Source organism: Canis lupus, chromosome 9, assembly GCF_011100685.1.
Source record: "Canis lupus familiaris isolate Mischka breed German Shepherd chromosome 9, alternate assembly UU_Cfam_GSD_1.0, whole genome shotgun sequence".
In the NCBI taxonomy this organism is placed as follows: domain Eukaryota; kingdom Metazoa; phylum Chordata; class Mammalia; order Carnivora; family Canidae; genus Canis; species Canis lupus.
This window is the reverse complement of record NC_049230.1, coordinates 5,491,354-5,511,229: the sequence shown is the minus strand read 5'-3', so window position 1 is coordinate 5,511,229 and position 19,876 is coordinate 5,491,354. Positions and strand designations below refer to the sequence as shown.

Here is a 19,876-nt window from a genome sequence, read left to right as displayed (position 1 = left end):
GCTGTCCAGTGTTTTCCTCCTCAAAGGGGGTCACCAGGGACTTGTTGACAAAGGGGAGGTTGACAGAGGGCTGGAGACAGTTCTGGCCCGAAGCGAGAGACCCAGAACAGAGGCGGTGGGGAGGGGCCGTCTGTGACCTTTCCAGGATCTGCTAACATACCCTCCCCAGAGTCAAGGGAGCCCAAGCCCCTGGGAGCACCTGTTCCCTTGGCAGGGCTGGCTGGCATGTCCGCATCCCACCTGGGTGGGGAGGACCCCAGCCACGCTGTCCCTGGCACTCATGGCTCCGACAAATGGATTCCAAGTTCCCACACATAAACTAGACGCTGGGCAAATTCGTTTATTGGAAGCACTGGGTGCGGAGGAGGGGAGGAAAAACAGATGTGCCCATCTCTGGGTCTGGGGATGGACTGGGCATCAAAGTTAGGGGAGGGGCCCAACACCAGAAACCGCTGAGTAATATAGCTCTGCCTCAGAGGGAAGACCTGCCCCCTCGGATCAGGCTGCTCTGGGGTGAGGGGTGCCGGTGGCCCACCCTCCCCTGCCCCCGCTCCCCAGGACTGCTGGGCCCCGTCAGTGTCAGCGCAGGGAGCGCAGCGCCCTGGGGGAGGCGGAGCGGTAGCAGTGGTACCCCTCCAGCGTGGCTGGGAGCAGCAGCAGGCCGCTCAGGGGGTCTCTCCGGCAGCGCCCCATGGCCTCCTTGTAGCTCATCCGCTCCCTGGAGATGGGGTCTGTCAAATCCTTCTCATAGCCGGACTCATCCTGCAGGAGCTGGGCCAGCTCTTCACTGATCATTCCGGAGAGCACGGCCTGAGGGACAGGGATGCGGCCGGTCCTCTTGGGGTCGATGAGTCCCCCGGTCAGGTGCTGGACCTGCAGGTGTGGGAGCACGCTCTCCCGCGGCATCCAGCCCTTCTGCACGGCCTCGCCCACCGACAGCCTCTTCCTGGTGACGGGATCCTCGATGCCGGTGAAGGCCTTCTGGGCGTTGAGCAGCCTCTGTGTCGAGGTGTTCTCGATCAGCCCCCTTTCCATGGCCTTGTGCACGGAGTAGCGCTCCCGGCTGAGGAGGTCCACGATGCCCCCTGTGGCCGCCTGGGCCTCCAGCAGCTTCTGCCCCGTGATGGGGTCCAGCATGTTCTTGGCCATGGCCGTCTTGATGCTGCATTTGTTGTCCGTGGTCGTGTCATAGATGCCAGCGATGGGGAAGCTGTCATCGCTGAGCCCAAGGGAGCCGCTGGAGAAGAAACCGGAGCCCTGGGTGGCTGGGGAGGCGAGTGGGGACTTGGAGATGATGGAGCCAATGGAGAGCGAGGAGCAGGGCTTGGTCTCCCCTGCCACGAGCAGCGCGAACTCGGAGATGGGCAGCTGGCCGTCCTTGTAGAGGTGGTACTCCTCCTTGGAGATGCGCCGGCAGTGCAGGGCCGCCTCGATGGAGTACTGCTTCCCGCTCTTGCGGTCCAGCAGCACGGACTCCTCGCCGCAGGGGCCCGAGGTGGTGACCTCCTCCCAGTCACACTCGAGCTCCTGGAGCTGGAGGTACTGGCCCCGATCGATGATGCCCTGCTTGTAGGCCTCATACGGGGACAGGTCCTTCCCTGTCTCGGGTTCCAAGATGGAGATCTTGGTGGAGAGGTTGGTCTCTCGCGTCTGGGTCTCCTGGTTGAGCTCCTCCCTGCTCACCCTGGCGCGGAGGTCGCGCAGCGTCCTCTCCTTCTCGTGGATCTGGTCCTTCTCGCGGAGGATGGCCGCCTCGAGCTGCGAGAGCTCCTGGCCCCGCTGGGCCGCCTTCTGCCGCTCGCCGTCCGTCCTCTGGCTGAGCAGCTTCGCCTCCTCCTGCAGGTGCAGCGCCCTCTGCTGCTTCCGCCTCTCCAGCTCCCGCAGCTCCTGCCGCAGCTGCCGGTGCTCCTGGTCCGCCTGGGCCCGGGACCTCTGGAGCTCAGCCTCCTCGCGGGCCCGGGTCCTCCTCAGCGCCTCGGCCCCGTCCAGCCGCTGCCGGAGGTGCCGCACCTCCTCCTCCCGGCTCTGCCGGGCCCCGCGCTCCCGGTTGAGCGCCTCCCACGCCCGGGACCGCTCGCCCTCCAGCACCCGGTCCTTCTCTACCCGGATCACTTCCTTGTAGATGGTCTTCTCCTGCGATTTCGTGGTCTGGAGGACGTCGATCTGCACCTGCAGGTTCTTGCACTCCCGATGCAGCTCTGTCACCCGGGTCTTCTCCTGCTCCAGGTCCTGCCGCAGGGCTTCTGTGGACTTCTCCAGATCCAGGTCTTTCTCCAGCTTGACCACCTCCTCCATGATGATCTTCTCTTGCACCGCAGGAGGCCGCTGCTCGAGCTCCTGGATCCGCAGGGTCAGCTGCCGCAGCTCCCTCTCCACGGCCAGCTTCTTGGTCCGGTCCTCCTGGAAGCTGAGCAGGCTCTCCTTCTCCTGCACACCAGCCCGGAGCTGCTGCACCTCCCGCTCCAGCTGCCGCCGCCGGCCCGCCTCCTCGTCCAGGCTCTGGCTCAGCCGGCCGTGGTCCTCTCGGAGCTTCGGGTCCTTCTGGGTGACCACCACCTCCTGTACCACCACCCTCTCCTCGGGCCGCCTCCTCTCCAGCAGCAGGTACCGGTTCTGCAGCTCGGAGACCACGTCCTCGGTGGCCCGCCTCCTCTGGGTGGCTTCTCGAACCTCCTGGCGCAGCCGCTCGGCCTCCTTCTCCAGGACAGGGTCCTTCTCGTGGCGCACCACCTCCTTGTTCACTGTCTTGGTCTCCACCTTGGACCGCTCCCGCCTCCACTCGTCGCGCTCCCCCTGCAGCCGGATGAGCTGCTCCTGGGCCCGCCCGCTGCCGTTTACCAGCTCATTCAGCTGGGCCTTCAGGCGGTCGATCTCCCGCAGCACCTCGGGACTCCTCTCGTGCTTCACCACCTCCTGCGTCACCTGCTTGTACTCCACCACGGGCTTCTGGGCACGGAGGGCGGCCAGCTCGGGCAGCAGCCCCTCCAGCTCCTTCTCTACGCTGCTCCTCCTGCTGGCGGTGTCCTGCAGCTGGGCCCGGAGCCGCGCGATCTCCTGCTGCGTCTCCGGAGCCACCTGGAAGGTCTCGTGGATGCGCTCCTGGAGCTCCACTTTGGGCTTCTGCTTCTCCACCACGCTGTACTTGCCCCGCACGTCCTCCAGCTCGCGCGCCAGCGTGGCGTTCCTGCTCCTGGCCTCCTCTAGGAGGTTCCTCAGCCTGGACGCCTCTTCCAGGAGGCCCAGGTCCTGCTCCACCTTCTTCACCTCCTTCACGATCACCTTGGGCTCCACGGCACCGATCGCCCGCTCTAGCTCTTCAATGCGTGCCCGCAGCTTGGCCACAGCCTCTTCCGCCCCCTTCCTCCGCGCAGAGTCCTCCTCCAGCTGCAGCCGGAGGGCCTGGGCTGCCTTAAGCATTTCCAGGTCCTTCTCCACCTTGACCACTTCTTTCACCACGACCCTCTCCTTCACATTCGGCTCCTTCTGCTCCAGGGCCAGCAGCTCCTTCTTTAGCACCTCGAGCCGGGCCGAGACGGTGGCATTCTCCCCCCGCAGCTGCAGGATCTCGCTGCTGAGCTGGGCTGCCTGGCTCTCCAGGTCAGGGTCCCTCTCGATCTGGGTTACCTCCTTGGTCAGCAGGTGAGGTTGCATGGCCCTCTTCTTGCTCTCCAGCTGGACGACCTTCTGGGCTGCTGCCTCCAGGTCCGCCTGCAGGCCGGCCCGCTTCTTGCCTTCCTCCTCTACCTGGGACTTTACCCTGGACAGGCTGCTCTCCAGTTGGGGGTCCCGGTAAAACTCTACCACTTCCTTCTCTTCTAGCCTCTCCAAGGGGCGCTGGGTTCTCAGCTGCAGCAGCTGGTTCCGCTGTTCCTCCAGCTGTTGCTGCACCTGGGCCACCCGCTTCCTCTCCTCCTCCAGCTGGGACTTTAGGGCCTCTGACTCCTTCCTTGCTTGGGCTGGGCTCTCAGACCCCTGCTGTGCATCATGGGTCACCTGGACATCCTCACTGAGCTCCTTCTGCAGAGTGAGAGGGAGAAGGGAAGAGTACTGAAAGGGCAGTGGGGGGAAAGGGATGAGCCCCATTTCTACCCCTCCCCACCCCAAGATCAAAGATCCCTCCCTGCTTCCTGACACTTCTGGAAGGTCCCAGGAGTGGGAGCTGCAGTCCTGAGGTGCTTGGATGCAGGTTTTCGAGAGGACATCTCAGCCCCATGATGTTGGGATGCAAGGCAGTGTTCAGAACGTGCAAACAAGACAGGTCTCCTTTCCAAACCTTTCCCCCTCTCCTCCCATCCAGACTCCTGGATATGGGCCTATGCTCCATCCCCTAGGGGAGGCTGGGGTATTCCTCTGGGTAGGAGAAAGCTGGCAAGTCCCTTAGCCAGACACTAAAAATCATAGAGGGCTTCTGTCTCCTGGTCCCCCAGGCATGGAGACGTAGGTGGCCTCTTGCCCACCGTGGTTGGTCCTGAAGCTGAAGACTTTGTGGGGATTTTCTCCTGTCCCACCAGAAGACTGTCCAGTGGCTAAGCTGTGATTGCACTGAATGAATCTCCAGGGCCTGACTCTGAGATGGATACCAGCCTGGAAGAGCTGCTGTGGGGAGCACAGGTGGGGAGCTGCCCTCTTCAGGATGCAGAGCCTGTCCTGTGGCCACAGGCTACAGGGCGAGGAGGAAGGGAAGCTGGCCGGGTCAACGAGCAGCCCAGGCCTCCTGGCACAGGGACAGAGGGAGTGTTCTCACCATACCTTCTCCAGCATCCTTCTGGCAAACTCCAGCTGATGCAGCTGCTGCTGGTGTGCAGCCGCAACCTCAGTATAGGCCTTTGTCAGGCTCTTCTCCTAGAGAGGCCGAAGGGAGGCAGAGGGAGGTCAGGGTCAGCCCCAGCCAGGGTGCCTGCAGAGCTGATGCCAAGGGATACTGAGCCCCACTGGATCCCATCTCACCTGCTCCTGGATGCTCTCCTGCAGGGGAGCCACTCGGGGTCTCTTGGGGGCTGACCCTGCCTGGGTGGTGGTCTCTAGGGAGCAGCGGTAGGTGTCTGCCTGCAACTCATAGTCCTGAACAGGGAGGGGAGGAAAATAGGCTCTCAGTCAGTGGTGGCAGCTGGGTTGGGGAAGCGGGAGGCTGGCAGGAGTGAGGGGAGAGGAAGGAAAGTGCTTACCTGGAGAGCTGCCTGCAGGTCCTGGGAGAGGCGGGATGCCATGGCCCTGTCCTGCTCTCGGCCCTGGATCTCCTGCTGCAGCCTCTGCCGGGGAGGAAGTGAGAGTCAGGGGAGGTCAGCAAACACCACTCACCCAGTGTCTCCTGCAAGGCCTCCAGGGCAGCTGGCACTCCACAGGGGCAAGAGGTCGCCTGGGGAATGGCCTTTCCAGGCATGATTCTCTCCGTGAATTCTTCCTTTCTCTCTTTGGGAGAGTCCCTTCCTCCTGCTTAGTGCTCCTCAGACTCCTGTTCTAGCAGGGGGGGGGGGTTCTCCCGCAGGGCTGCGCATCACAACCGCCTAGAGAGCTTGTTCAAGCAGAGATTGAAGGCCCCACCCCAGTGTCTGACTGAGCAGCTCTGGGTTGGGGCCTGAAAATTTGCGTGTCCAAGCATCTCCCTGATGCTGATGCTGCCAGTCCAGGGACCACCTCCTGAGAACCACTGCTCTGTCCCAATTGTTCATAAGCCTGGTTGCCCCTTTTAGTCACTTGGGGAACTTTAAAAGAAACTACTGATGTTCTGGTCCTGGGTGATTCCAACTTAATTAGTCTGGAGTGGGGTTTGACACAGGGATTTTATTTTATTTTTTTAATTTTATTTATGTATTCATGAGAGACAGAGAGAGAGAAAGAGAGAGAAAGAGAGAGAGAGAGAAGAGAGAGAGAGAGAGAGAGAGGCAGAGACACAGGCAGAGGGAGAAGCAGGCTCCATGCAGGGAGCCCGATGTAGGACTTGATCCCGGGTCTCCAAGATCACACCATAAGCTGAAGGCAGATACTCAACTGCTGAGCCACCCAGGCATCCCTGATACAGGGATTTTATTTTATTATTTATTATTATTATTATTTTATTTATTTATGATAGTCACACACACAGAGAGAGAGAGAGAGAGAGAGAGAAGCAGGCTCCATGCACCGGGAGCCCAATGTGGGATTCGATCCCGGGTCTCCAGGATCACACCCTGGGCCAAAGGCAGGCGCTCAACCGCTGCGCCACCCAGGGATCCCTATTTTATTTTATTTTATTTTATTTTATTTATTTTATTCTATTTTATTTTATTTTATTTATTTATTTTATTTTATTTTATTTTATTTTATTTATTTTATTTTATTTATTATTTTTATTTTATTTTTTTGATACAGGGATTTTAAAAGCCCCCTTGGGCAGCCCAGGTGGCTCAGTGGTTTAGCACCACCTTCAGCCCAGGACGGGATCCTGGAGACCTGGGATTGAGTCCCACGTCAGGATCCCTCCATGGATCCTGCTTCTCCCTCTGCCTGTGTCTCTGCCTTTCTCTGTGTCTTTCATGAATAAATAAATAAAATCTTTAAAAAAGAAAAAAGAAAAAAAGCCCCCTGGATGATTCTGATCTGCAGCCAGCACTGAGTCTCTGTCCCAAGCCACCTTACTGACATCACCCCATTACTCTCTCTTGAGACACTGTCATCCTCCTGCAGTCCCAGACCTTTGCCTTCCAGAGCACTCGCCCTGACCCCACGTGTCCTGCCGTAGGCTCCCACAGTGCTGCAGCTCTCCACCAGAGCTCTTAACAGCATCATGGCCTGCGATGCACTGGCCTCCCCCACCAGACTGGGCTGCCTGAGAGCCGGGCTGTACCCGCAGCCTTTGGTTCATTGCCAGTACGTAGCAGGGATTGTCAATATGAGGAAAGAGATGGGATAGGAGTTGGAACCCCGAGGAGCATAAAGCTCACTGCCCATCTCGGAACAGATGGAGACGGGCTTGCTGTTTCTGAGGGCAAGATAGAGCATTTAGGGTAGTAAGTAGGTGGTGGTGACCCAGAAGGCCCGAGGTCTGAGCTTTGAGGTCTCCTAGAACTCTGGCCACTAGGGGGCCACACGCACCCAGGCGGCTGTGCCTACAGGAGGCTCCCTGAGCGGTGAAGTGGCTTGAGGCCCCAACTCTGGAGGGGCCCTGACCTGCCCCCAGGTTGTCTGCAGCCTCAGCTCCTCACCTTCTGTGCCTGCAGCTTGTAGGCGAGCTGGCTGGGCCCATCGCTGGGCCGCACTTCATTGCGGGGCAGGTTTTCCAGCCAGAAGCTCAGATTGTCCAAGTAATTCTTGAACTGCTGGTAGGTGAGGCCAACATCCTGCAACATCTTCTCCCTGCAGGAGGAGGGGGCCCGGAGCAGAGGTGAGCACTGCCCTCTGGGAACAGATGAGGGGTGCATGGAGTAGGCTGGTGGGAGCCTCCCTCCCTGGGGCAAGTCAGAAGGCCTGAGTGACCCACCAGAACGATCCGCTAACTCTGGCCTTGTGTCAGAGCTGGGCATTCAGGGATAGACTGGACGTCTCAGCCAGGGTAGGCTCACCCTGCGAGATAGCTACTATTATCATCCCATTTTAGAGTCGAGGAAACTGAGCCTCAGGGAGGTGAAGTCACCAGTCTGAGGCCACACAGCTTGGCAACAGTGGCTGCTGTGCACCGTGGGGATGTGTATCGAGCCCTAATGGCCCCGCCACTCACCGCAGGTCCAGCTGGTCCCCCACAGCGTGGTAGCGGTCGGTAAGGGCCCGGGCCTGGCGCTGCTGGCGAGGCAGGTCTTGGCAGAACTCCTGGAAGTTGTTCTGCAGGGCGCTGCATGCATGCTCGGTGGCCTTCAGCTCGCGGTGCAGCCCCAGCACACAGGCCTGCTTTTCCAGCAGCTCCCTCCGCAGGCGCTGGGAGAAGAGGGGACACAGCGCCATGCACCCTCGTGTTTCTACACATTCCCATGGGACCCCACCCGTCCATGAATGCTTGGCGAGGCCGGGCCCCCTCACCTGTAGCTCATTGACCCTCTCCTGCAGTGCCCCGGGGCTGGCGGGGATGGGGCCCTCCTGCGCCACAGTGGACTCGAAGCCTCGGATGACCCTGTCCGCGTCCTGGATCCGGCGCTCCAGACCCAGGGCAGCTCTGGCTCTGTCTCAAGGGGGCCTGAGGTCAGGCCCTCTGTCAGCCACACCCTTGTGCGCCACCCAGCGGTCCCCTTCCCCCATCCCCAGGGCACTCACTTCTCCCCGTAGAGGTTGCAAAGAATCTGCACGTCGCTGTACTTGTTCTTGACACTGTTGAGGGCCACGGGCAGCTGCAGGGCAGCGGGGCCCCCAGGCCGGGCGGACAGCAACGCCTCACACTCCTGCTGGGCTGTTTCTTTCTCTGCTCCCAGGCCCTGCAGCCGCTGGGCTGTTTCCTGGGGTGGGACGGGGCAGGGTCAGAGGTCTCCTTCCTGCCCACGGGGCCTCAGAGAGTGATGGGTGAGTCTGTATGCAGGCCACAGATCCAGGGACAGTCCTGGCCCCAAGAGAGTCCCCACATGGATGACCTTGGGCCAGTGAGCCTCGCTGAGCCCCAGTCTGCTCATCTGCAGAATGATCGACGGGAAGAGGCAATGTGACCCCGTGGGTCATCGTGTCAGCCATGCCTTGCACAGAACATCAGTTCCCTATCCTGTCGCCCCAAGTCAGGCAACAAAACCCTAGCTCTGTCCACATGGGGTGATTCTGCTCCTCATTCACTCATCCGTTCTGTAAGTCGTGGGTGCTGACTCTGTGTGCCACCCACCACCTACCTTCCAGTCTAACTGGGTTTCCTGTGGCCCCTACCCTGACATGGGAGATGTGGTGACTTCAAGACTCAAGGACGTATTTGGGGGTGGCTACGTACAGGTCCAGCCCTCTGTGGGCCGCAGAGCCCCGGGAGGAGCTGGTGTCTGTTGAGGCTGCAGTATCACCCTGGCCTCCTGCTCCTGCCTCCTCCCCACAGTCTCGTCCCCATGGGACTCCCTCAGAAACTCCCAGTACACCAGATCAGAGACCCAACCTGCAACACCTCCTGCTCTTCCCACCCAGGGCTGGAGCCTCCCAGCCTGGTCCTCTGACCTGGGAAATGTCACCTCTAAAACTACGGTACAGGATGGAGTGGATATAACAAGCTGCACCATAATGTGTAATGACATGACTCAAAAATTTAAAAACCAAACCCAAATGATATACTTGAATAAAAGCCGGTTGGGAAGGACATAAGCCAGACTGCAACCCCCCAGGTGTGGGGAGGGATTGCTCTCTACTGGGCTTTTGGGATGTTTTGGGATGCTACCCCTTCAGGGAGGTGCCCCCACCTGCCTCCAGGAGAAATCACCCCTGAGACGTGTAGGCTTCCTTGCTGCTCTCAGGACTCTCACCAGAACACCTCCCAAGTGTGGGGTACAGGGTCTTTACTCTGGGCCCTGCCCCTCTAGAACCTTCTCTGGCCTTAGTATACTTCATCCAGATAAGCTGAGTATTATTGTGCCTGTTTTCAGTGAGGAGGAAACCAAGGCCCAGAGAGGTTAAGTGATTTCTCAAGATAAGATCACACAGCTGGTCAGCGGAGGACCAAGGGTGGGAACCAGCTTGTCTTGAGCCCTGGACTGTCCGCTCCCTTCCTCTGCCTTGGGTCCCTGCGCCTGCTCCCACACTTGCCCACACTTGCCTTATCCTTAGTTCATACACCCTCAGTGCGGGACTGTTTATCCTCGCTCACCTACCCACCTTATGGCTCTGGATGCGGCCCTCCAGGTCTTCCAGGGGTGTCGTGCGGCTCAGCGGGGTCCGGGCCCAGGCCAGTACTTGCCTCTCTATCTGCTTCAGGTCTCCATCCAGCTGGGTCATCTGTGTCAGGAGCTTCTGGGCCTGTGGGTCTTCTGGGGCTGAGCCAGTGGGAGCTGGGGGCATAGGGGTCATGAGGGGCCAGGGCCTACCTCCCCTGCTCATATACCAGAGAAACAAGTGTTTCCCTGAACGCGCCCAGAGCATCCTGTGTCTGACAGGAAGGGAGGGGGATGGGCAGGGCCTGACCAGGGCAGGGACAGTGCTCGGGGCTTGCCAGCCCAAGAGATGGAACCCCCAAGCAGAAGTCCCTACTCTGGGGTCACTCCCCGCCCATTGCAACCACCCCCCACCGTGGCCAAAGCAGGAATCTACTCCCTCTGTTCCAACAACCCCCCGAGTTCCTGGCCAGCCCACAGTACCCTGCTGGCTGGTCTGTAAGGGCTGCTCAGCACAGGCTGTCAGCTCGCTCTGGACTGCGGCCAATTTCTGCTTCAGGGCCTGCAGCTCCGACGCCAGCCTAGAACGAGGAGGAGGTCAGAGAAGGATGTCTCCCCTCTCTCTCCAACCTTCCCACCCACCCCAAGAGTCACTGGTCCAGGAGAAGGCCAGGCAGGGCCCGTCGTCTCCCTCCTGCTCCTGAGGATCCCCAGGCAGACCCACTTGGAGGCCCTGGCCACAGCGTCAGGGTCCGGAGCTGGGATGCAGAAGCAGGCGGCTGGGGCACGTTTGGTCTCCCCATCTGGACCCTGAACGACCCAGGTGTGCTGGTCAGTGTTGTCCATCAGCAAATACCGTTCGCCCCGCAGCAGCTGCACCTGGGGGGCAGGGAACAGAGATGGGGCAGGGGCAGGGGCGGGCCAGAGGCAGGGCAGGGCTTGGAGGGGGGCAGGGCGGGTATTGGGTGGGACTGGAGGGGGCAGGGGTGGTGCTAGGTGGGTGAGCCTGTACTTCTCCTGAGTCCCAGTCACAGATGCTGTCCACGTGCAGGGGCTGCTGGGGTGGGTTTCTGCGCTGCTGCAGAGGGGCCACCTGCTGGCTCTGCCGCTGCAGGTCCCTAATGGTCTTCTCAGTGACAGCCAGATGCTTCTTCTCTGCCTGTGGGGTCCCAGGCTTCACTTGAGGCCTGCCCCACCCCACCCCCCATGAGAGCCAGGGGTCCGGTCTTCACAGAGACAAGGTCTCTAAGTCAGGACAGTGAAAGAAGCCCCTCCAGGGAGCCCAGGATTCTGGAGTCTGCTGGTCGGAGTTGGGGGACTGCTCAGCATCACTCAGGCCTCTAGAGAAGGGCTGGAGGGTCAGGGGCTCACCTGCCACATTACAGGTGAGGAAATGGGTCCAGAGTGGGGAAGCGCTTCTGGTAACAGAGCAGCCCCCTCCTGCTGGAGCAGATCCCCTTCTCCTGCCTCCCAGGATTGGCTCTTGGCAGGACTAAGCCCCAGGGAAGGGTGAGGCCCAGACACAGGCCAGCCCCAATCCCTGGCGTGGGATGCAGGTGGCCTGCGGGGTGGGGTGCTCTCACCTCCAGCTGCTGCAGCAGCTCCGTGAGGGCGCCAGGGGGCGCCCCAGGGGCTGGGCTGTACTGGGTGTCCAGGCTGGAGTTCAGCTTCGCCAGGGTTTGGCTCACGGAGTCGGCCTCTTCCTGGAACTGAGGCCGTGGGCAGTTAAGGGCACAGTCGGGGGCACCCACTGCCCACCAACCCTGCAAGCCAGCTAAACGCGAATTGCCACCGGCCCCCGCACCGTCAGCTTCTCAGGCCGTGGGGCCTTTTTTTACTGGAATGCTCTGCAAATGGGGCATTTTGGGCTCACTGAACGTTTCTTAGTGTTTTAAAACACCTTGGCCTCTGTCCTTCCTGCCCAGATGGAGGCGGGGCTCTCCTGCAACCTCCCCGCGGGTGGGTGCCAGGGCTTCGGGGCTGCGCTTCTCCCAGGCCCGGAGCGGAAGCTGGGAGTGTGCTCTAAAGAAACATCCCGAGTTGGGTGATGTTACGGAATTCCTGTCCATGGGTGTGATGATGGAAGGGTGGTTTCACGGGAAAATATTTTTTTTTAAAAAGGATGGAAAACACTCTGGCTTTTGTCCCTCTCCAACTATATGAAACATCTTGGGGGGAAATTACCGAAAGAAGAAAAGTCCCTGTTGTATATTTTGTCAGTTTCTCAGCCTACTTTTTGTTACTGTCCCTTCCAAGGAGAGTTTCTGGGCATCTCTTCCATCTCCATAAAATCGTGATACCACACATATGCTGTACATCCTTCAGGTACGTGTGTTTGTGATTTATGCATAAGAAGATTTATGTGATTTATGCATTTTTGCTTTTTTCCCCTTAAGAACCAAGCATCCCTGGGAGCGATACCACCCTGCTGCAAAGGTTTGCGTGACATCATCTTCCCTCTGGGGCCGAGTCACGGTGACACAGCTCTGCCGTTTTTATGAGGTGCCTGTCTCCCTCCCTGTGAAGGCGTCCTGCGCTGTTCTGCAGGTGTCTGTGCCCCGCCCTGGGCCCTGCCTGACCTCCGCCCTCGGCTCACCCGGTGGTAGGCCTCCACGTGCTGCAGCTGGCTCTCCTGGCAGATGCAGAGGTTTAGAAAGTTCTGCCATTCCATCTTCAGGGCCTCCTGGTGGGTCTGCGGACAGCAGCACGGAGCCCTCGGACCATGCCCGCCCTGACCTCTGCACCCTTCCGCTGCCCACTTGGCCCGCCCTGACCTGGGCCACGTCTCTCTCTCTGCAGCCTCCCTGGGAGGCTCCCCCCGCCCCTGATCTAGGGAGCAGGTGTCCCTGAGACGATGGGCAGTGTCTGTCCCTTGCACCTGGATGGGCCCCACAGCCGGGTGCCCCAGCTCCACCATGCGCTCCCCGTCATCCTCCAGCTGGTTCACGCTCTGCTCCTGGCTCAGCAGCTCCTGCTGCTTGAAGTGCTGGAGGAGAGTTGGGAGCATGGGCGAGGGGAGGACAGGACGAGGGTGCCCCTGCCCGCACCCCCCAACCCCGCTGTCCCCCACCCACCTCGTACTCCCGCCGCACGCCCTGGGGGTCCGCCAGGAGGTCGCTCCAGTCCTGCTGCAGGATGCCCTGCTGCTGCTGGGCCAGGGCACTCAGCTGGCGCGTGCAGCCCTGAAGGTGCGTGTACAGGCTGCCCAGGCTCTGGCCGCGCCACGAGGCCGCCTTCTGTGCTCGGCGACACGTGGGAGGGAGTAGGGGTCGCGAGGGATGCCGTCAGCCTGCGCCCACCAATGTTGCCCACCCCCTGACGGTACAGGCAGCTGGGCCTCCCCGCTCCCAGCCCACCCACCCACCCAGCCCCTGCTCACCAGGAGGTCCCGGTATTGGCTCCTGATGGTAGCTGCGTCCTGCCTCGACCAATGGGGTGGGGGTGGGGGGGACACAAAGCAGGCTCAGTGAGAGGCGGGGTGCAGGCTAGATGACAGCCCACGTTCTGGGCCTACGGTGCCCCCCACGCCCATCCCTTGTCCCACACAGGCTCTGATGGAAGACAGTGGGGGTAGGGCTGGAGGGCCAGGCAGGGATGGACGGCACCCACCGGCCCGATGAGGTTCCGGAGCTGCTGCCCGTAGGCCTCAATCTCCTTCTGCAGGATGTTGTGCTCCGCAATCTGCTGCTCCAGCTCTGCCATGCCCGGCCCGTACTGGCCCTCGCAGACCTGCTTCTGCAGAAGACCTGGCCACTCAGCTCAGCCGCAGGGCTGGGACGGCAGCCCTCCCCTGTCCCCCGTGTCCCCGTGCAGAGGAGTGGAATTGGTCGTTTGCGCAGAGGCTGCACGAGGCAGCCGAGCAGCCTGGTGAACGGCTGGCAGCCCGCCCTCAGGGACATGCTACTCTCCAGGGGCCCAGGCTGAGGCCTGACTGCAGCCCCTGACTCCTACTGGTCCCCAGAACGCAGGGCTCAGCCTGTCAGATGTCCTCCTACTCATCCCTACCTCCTTGCCTCTCCAGCCTCGGCACCTTCTGCCTAGAAACTGCTCACTAGGTTCTGGGACCCTGGGACACCCCCTCTGCCCATGGCCTCCCCACTGTCCCTTCCTTGTCATCATGGCACCCCTTCTGCTATGGCATCAAAGCACAATTCCTCACCTGATGTTCAGGGTGCCCATGACCTGGCTTTGCCTGCCTGCCCAGAAAACCCCACCCTCCACCACACTCCAGGCTGCAGCCTCTGTTTCTTTCTGGAATGTCCTTTCCTCACTATTTCACCCCAGCCTCACTAAGCCCTCCCACCTCTCTGAGGCCTCTTCATATGCCCCTTCCTGCAGGAAGCCTTCCCTGACTGCACTGTCTCCTCTGCTCTCTCTTCCCAGACCTTCCTACAGGTGCAAGCACACTGATAGGTCCCCGATGACACACAGCTCTGTTTTGCTCTCTTGATTGTGCTACGTGTGATTTTGAGCCCCTGGAGGTATCTCCGACACTGGGCATGGTGCTGACCTGTTTCTGCTCTAGCACACGCGCCCAGTCGACCCTGGGCCCCACATCGGGTGGCAGCACTATCTTCTCATACAGGGCGCGGTACTCGGCACACTCTTGGGTCACTCGCTCGTGCAGCTGCTTGATGCTGCCAAGGAGGAGGGCAGCGGGTCAGGGCCGGGCCCGGGGCTCCCCTGGAACCCCAGAGCCTCAGTCCTCATGCCCTGGCCCTGGCTGCCACCCCACTTACTCCTTCTCAATCTCCTCGGCCTGTGGGTGCTTGAGCCGCCGCGCCTTATCCACATCCAGGAAGAGGTCTTTCAGCAGCACCTCAGCCTCCTTCAGGCTGCGCCCCACTTCCTGCCTGTGCTGCAGGGCCTGGCTCTGCTCGCTGTGCAGCCGGTCCTGTGGGTGGGGGACGACACCCCTGCTGCCCATCACTGCCCCCTGAGCCCCACCCTGAGTTCCCCAGGCTGCACTGCCAACATTGGTGCCCACGCCGGCAGAGGGCCAGACCCAGGGCATCTGTGGGGTGGGTGCAGGGACACAGGGGAGACCCAGGCCCCCCGAGCCCCTCTAACCACCCCTCCAATTGGGAATCCAGCAGAAAAGGAGAGCTGAGCCCTCTCTCCCACTGTGTTTAGGGAGAAACACAGTGGGAGAAAGACAAGGGCTGAAAGACAAGGGCTGTCCCAGCGTAAGCATCCCCAGTGGGCACTCTGGGGCTTTAGTGAGCCTCCCCTGCACTCACACCCTGCCGCTTGCCCCTGAGGCCTTACCTGCTGCAGTCTCTTCTGGGTCTCCAGAATGTCCCTCTCTACCTGGTCAGCATTGGCCTGCATGCGGGAGATGAGCAGGGCCAACTCCTGGGTGGCAGCCCTGGGGCGGGGGTGGGGACAGAGCCAGCATGGTTGGAAAAGACCCCTCTGCCCCACCTGAGTGGGATCCCTTGTCTCCCTCTGCCCTGTCCTGCCCTCCAGCTAGGCTCGTTGCCCAGGAGGGAGGCGTCTAGGACCTGGGGAGCTCTGGTCTCTCCCTGGAGGAGACTCTGTGAGAAACCCAGCCCTAAAGGTGGAGGAGTGCTGTTCTCAGGTGAGGGTTCAGAAAATGGGGGCCTCTGGTGTGTCTGGCGACCATGGAGCAGGCCAACATCACTGTCCTGGCAGTGAGTTCCCAACCCCACCCAGCTCCTTGCCACTTCCTTAGGAGTGAATCACGGCTCAGCCGCTAATACCCGAGACAGCATGGCTGGGCTTTGGGGAGGGGCAGTTGGGCTGCCTGGGGGCAGGGGAGCAGGAACATGTCCCCCTCCCCAACCTCTTCCCATCCCAGCCCTGTCTCCCCCCGACCACCCTGGGCTTTGCCTGTGCCCAGGCTAACAATCATTTGGAGGAGCTGCATGGCACCAGGGCAGGAGGAAGCCAAGAAATTGTTGGGGCACCCCAATAGCCCCCAGATTTGGAGATTATGCCCAGATTAGGACCTGACTTGCTCCAGATCAAGTGGTAAGCAACAGAGTATGAACCTGATTTGGCTCCCCAGGGTCCTCTCCATGGGCATTGCTCTCTGGGGCCTAGAGGGCCAAGTAGACCTAATAAAAGGTGGAGTGATCCAAGGCTCAGAAGCACAACACCCTATGAAGTTACAGTTCTGGAGAAGGGGAAGGGGAAGACTTCACTGAGCTGGGCCCTGAACTAGGGGTCAAAGGATGAGCCACCTCCACCTTCACACCCCGTCCAGGCAGAGGGGCAGTGCCTGCCAGTAAAGACCAGGCTGAAGGAACTCTGTGGCCAAACAGCCTGGGTCTGATCGTTCTCTAGCCCTACTGCTGTGTGGCCTTGGACAAGTTACTTAAACTCTCTGTGCCCAAAGTTTGTCACTTGCAAAGTGGGGCCTTAATAATCTCTATATCACAGTGCCACCTGCATGGATTAAGAGAATGAATCCATCTAAAGCATCCAGGGCACAGCCTATGCGGAGTTGGCACCCCGGAAATGTTTATTCTGCTAGAATATAAGTATCACAAAGGCAAGGACCTGTTCGTTCTGTGTAAGGTGGCATCCTCAGTGCCTAGCACAGTCCTGGCACACAGTAGGTTAAGTATAAGTTAAACGAATGGATTGCACACGACGAGAATGGTGTTTGGGGGCTGCAGCCAGAGTCAACCAGGCCTTGTGGACAGAGACACCAGCTGCCCAGGGCTAGGAAAGCATTGTCCAGGAGCCTGCCTGGGGACAGGGAGCTGTGGGTCCTGACCCCTGGGCAACCTGTCCTCAGGCCCGGCCTCCTGGGATGGCTGCTCCCACAGGGAGGAGCACACTCCACCCTGGGCAGGGCCCAGGAGCACCAGGGAGGACAGGTCACTCCAGTGAGAGTCTTAACTGCTGTCTTTCCTGTCTGCCCAGAAGCCCAGCCTCCCTGTCATTGCCCCGATCCGATCCCTATCGGAGTAATGAGTGTTTCATCTCCGCTCCCATCTGCCACCTCCACCCAGCAGAGGCCCAGTGACAGGAAAGAACAAGAGAAAAGCAGCCAAGTCTGTGGACCACAGGGCGGAGAGCCAGGCTGGGTCCGGCAGGGAGCTGAGGGTGCAGAGGGAGGCTCTGAGGATGTCCTGGCCTGCAGGCCCTCCCCGTTCCCCGCAGCACCCTCTCCCCATACCCACCGGGTGAAAGAGGCACTCCAACACTGTAACGAAACTCAAGGCCCGAGGGGAGAGCCTTGCGAGGAAATCTGCAGCTTGGACTTGGTATAGCACCGCCTCCCTGCAGCAGGCACCCCACCTCCGCCTCTTGGCCACAGTCCTTCTGCCCACCCCGGGCCCAGGTTCCAAGGGTCAGCCCAGCCCAAGCAGAGCCTTGAGGGCAGAGCCACAGGCAGGGAGCCAGGCTCTCCAGTCTCCCAGCCCCTGGCCTGTCCTTACCCAGTGTGTCTCCTGCAGAGCACCCCTACCCATGGCCCTCAGGCCCCCTGGACAGTGTGGGAGCCCCAGGCCAGCCATGGCCTCCTGCCAGGGCTGGAACTCCATCTGGGCATGGAAGAGAGTCCAACGCTACCACTCCCCCGCCCACCCTTTGGCCTCGTGACACTAAATGCCAGCAGTGGGCTGGTCCTGTACTCTGGGCTGCCATCTCCAGGAGGCTAGAGCACCTGGGCCTGGCCCTACCTGCCCCAGCCCGCTGCCCCAGGCCCCGCTCACCGGCTGTGCTTGCTGGGGGAGCCCTTGGCTGAGGAGCCCTTAGGGGACCCTTTCCCCTGGGAGCCTTTGCTCAGACCCTTGAACATGGTTGTAAAGGCAGGTGCCGGCTCAGACTGGGCTCAGCTGGTGCAGGCAGGTGGCGGGAAGCAGGCGTGTGTCCTTGCTGGCTGCTTGGCTGGGCTCTGGTGAGGTGGGGTGGCCAGGCGCTGGGAAGGCAGTTTCTGGGAGGCCCCTCCCCGCAGGTGAGGCAGCGAGCGAGTGAGCGCGGGCTGGGGCTGCCACGCATGCACCCACACTGCCCACACTCAGCTGCTCCTGCACAACCAGTTTGGGAAGAAAGGGCACAGCCCAGAGGGCGGGGCGCCTGAGCCTGCTCGGCTCCCAGAGAAGGTTTGGACTTGTTACACCCACACACCCAGACGGGGAAATAGCCAGGCCCAGGAGGGACAGGGCTACAGAAAGACAGATGCTTGCACATGCTCAGGGACAGAGGCCCAGCCTCAGAGCTCAGGCTAGGTGTTAATAAACACCTCCAGGCCACACAGGGCGCCCAGTTATCAGGCCTGCCCCCACCCATAGCTCTTGCCCCACCAGAAGAGGTGGGGTGGCTCCCCGTCAGCCCGGGGCATCTGGACTGTGCTCTGTGCTCTCTACCATCACTATGGGGCAGCCAGGGAGCAGTCACCCCAGACAACTGGCACAAGGTACATTTTAAAAGTGGGCATCAGGGATCCCTGGGTGGCGCAGCAGTTTAGCGCCTGCCTTTGGCTCAGGGTGCGATCCTGGAGACCCGGGATCGAGTCCCACATTGGGCTCCCGGTTCATGGAGCCTGCTTCTCCCTCTGCCTGTGTCTCTGCCTCTCTCTCTCTCTCTCTGTGACTATCATAAATAAAAAAATTTAAAAAAATAAATAAAAGTGGGCATCACCCAGTCAGCTCCCCAGAGGACAACCCCACAGTCCCACTGCCCAATCTTCCTGGCTGGCTCAGTGTCATCCTATCTGTCTATGGCTCTGGGGCCAGATGCAGTAGGACATGCATGTCTGGGATCCTCCAAAGAGTCTCAGATCAGCTCCAGAGGGTCTGGGAAACCCCCTGGACCCCTTGTCCAACAATCCCCAGCATTAGCCTCAGTGTAGCTGAGCCTAGGGTCTGGCTGAACCCACTGTACTTGGGTTTTCCTGCTTGTGTCTCTTCACTCGGTCTCCTAGAAGGGGCCCCTGATGGCTTAAGTCAGATGGAGAGTGGATAGTGGTGCCACTTTATTGGCCTCTTCCAGGGAGGCCATCTTGGTGGCTGTCTTCCTCCTGCGGCACCCCCTCTATTTCCAGGCCCTCATTTCACTGGCCTACCTCGAAGAATCCTTCTACAGTTCCAGAGCCACTCCCTGGAACCACTGCAGCATTGGCGGAGGGCAGGCTGGAGTAGCAAAGGGGAGGGATGCAGTTGCGCTGGGTTTGGCACACGGGGACAGGGACATCCTGGCAGGTCCAGCTGAGGGTAAAAAACACCTAGAGAAGACATAGGGGTCCCTCTCACTAGAGAGGGCAGGGGGAGAATAGAGACTGGTCATGTGCACTAGTGGGACAGAAGAGGTTTAACTCCCTTTTCCTGTGTCTCATGGACAAGCCACCAAACCTGTCCTGGAGAGGGGACACAGGAGTCACCTGTCCTGGCTGGGGAGAGGCTAAGAGGGGCAGCAGGGATGGGGAGGGCACGAGGGGGCCTTGACAGAATAACAACAGGGAAGCAGAGGGTCTCCAAAGCTGTGCCCCAGGTGGACTGTTGATTGTGAGCTGGATGGAGCCAGAGATGGAAGGCCAGGCCCAGAGGCTATGTGGCCCTGGCCCCGGCTCCTCTCATTATTGCTGGGTGACAATTTTCTTTGAACCACTACTAGCAGGCCTGCAATCAACTGTCCTCAGAAATAGGCCATTGTTTAAATGACTGGTCCTGGGGGCCAGGCCTGAACGCCAGCCTCTAATTTCAAACCAGAGCTCACTTCCTTATCTTTGAGATTGGACAAGTGGTGGCAAAACCCAGGAGAGCCAAGACGGAGGTAGAGGTTATGGCCATCAGCCCACTGTCCTGCCTCCCTGGGAACTCTGGGCCCCTTCCTGGGAGGTGGTGGTCATCAGAGGTAGAGGGCTCAAGGGGAAAAGATGTAGACTCCAGCCCTGGGAGCAAGAGCAGCCAGGGGAGCCCCCCCACACCCAGCCAAGCTGGACAGGGGAGAGGGTAGCAGACCTGGCTCCAGATGACAGGCAAAAGGCAGCCAGGCTGATTGGAAAGGTTGAGCTTTGTCTCCCGTCTGCAGCAGCTCTCCTGGAAATAAATGAGCACCACAGGAGGCCTGCACACGCCCCAGAGATTAAGGGTAACTGATTCACTGCAAGAAAAACAAGAGCTGAATTCCTGGCGTGACTGTCTAATGCCAAATCAAATCAGCCCCCG

The 19,876-nt window shown here is 60.3% G+C and overlaps 1 protein-coding gene across 4 annotated transcripts; it reads right to left on the bottom strand.

The window, feature by feature from the left end:
* Positions 1-317: 317 nt before the first annotated feature.
* On the bottom strand, positions 318-18,924 carry EVPL (envoplakin). Of its 4 annotated transcripts, none has more exons than XM_038546543.1 (22): positions 18,775-18,924; positions 15,003-15,102; positions 14,474-14,628; positions 14,245-14,371; positions 13,344-13,469; positions 13,114-13,152; positions 12,809-12,970; positions 12,613-12,720; positions 12,331-12,426; positions 11,318-11,443; positions 10,747-10,893; positions 10,459-10,613; positions 10,218-10,315; positions 9,739-9,911; positions 8,221-8,399; positions 7,990-8,128; positions 7,694-7,887; positions 7,182-7,332; positions 5,166-5,249; positions 4,948-5,061; positions 4,750-4,842; positions 318-4,017 (listed from the first exon to the last, which is right to left on the bottom strand). In XM_038546543.1, the coding sequence occupies exons 2-22, from the start codon at positions 15,063-15,065 to the stop codon at positions 580-582; spliced, it is 5,967 nt and encodes a 1,988-aa protein (XP_038402471.1). In that variant the 5' UTR covers positions 15,066-15,102; positions 18,775-18,924; the 3' UTR covers positions 318-579. The 4 variants fall into 4 exon arrangements, with proteins under 4 accessions (XP_038402471.1, XP_038402469.1, XP_038402472.1 ...); XM_038546541.1 differs by lacking the exon at positions 18,775-18,924 and adding an exon at positions 17,423-17,757; XM_038546544.1 differs by lacking the exon at positions 18,775-18,924 and adding an exon at positions 17,147-17,283.
* Positions 18,925-19,876: the final 952 nt, after the last annotated feature.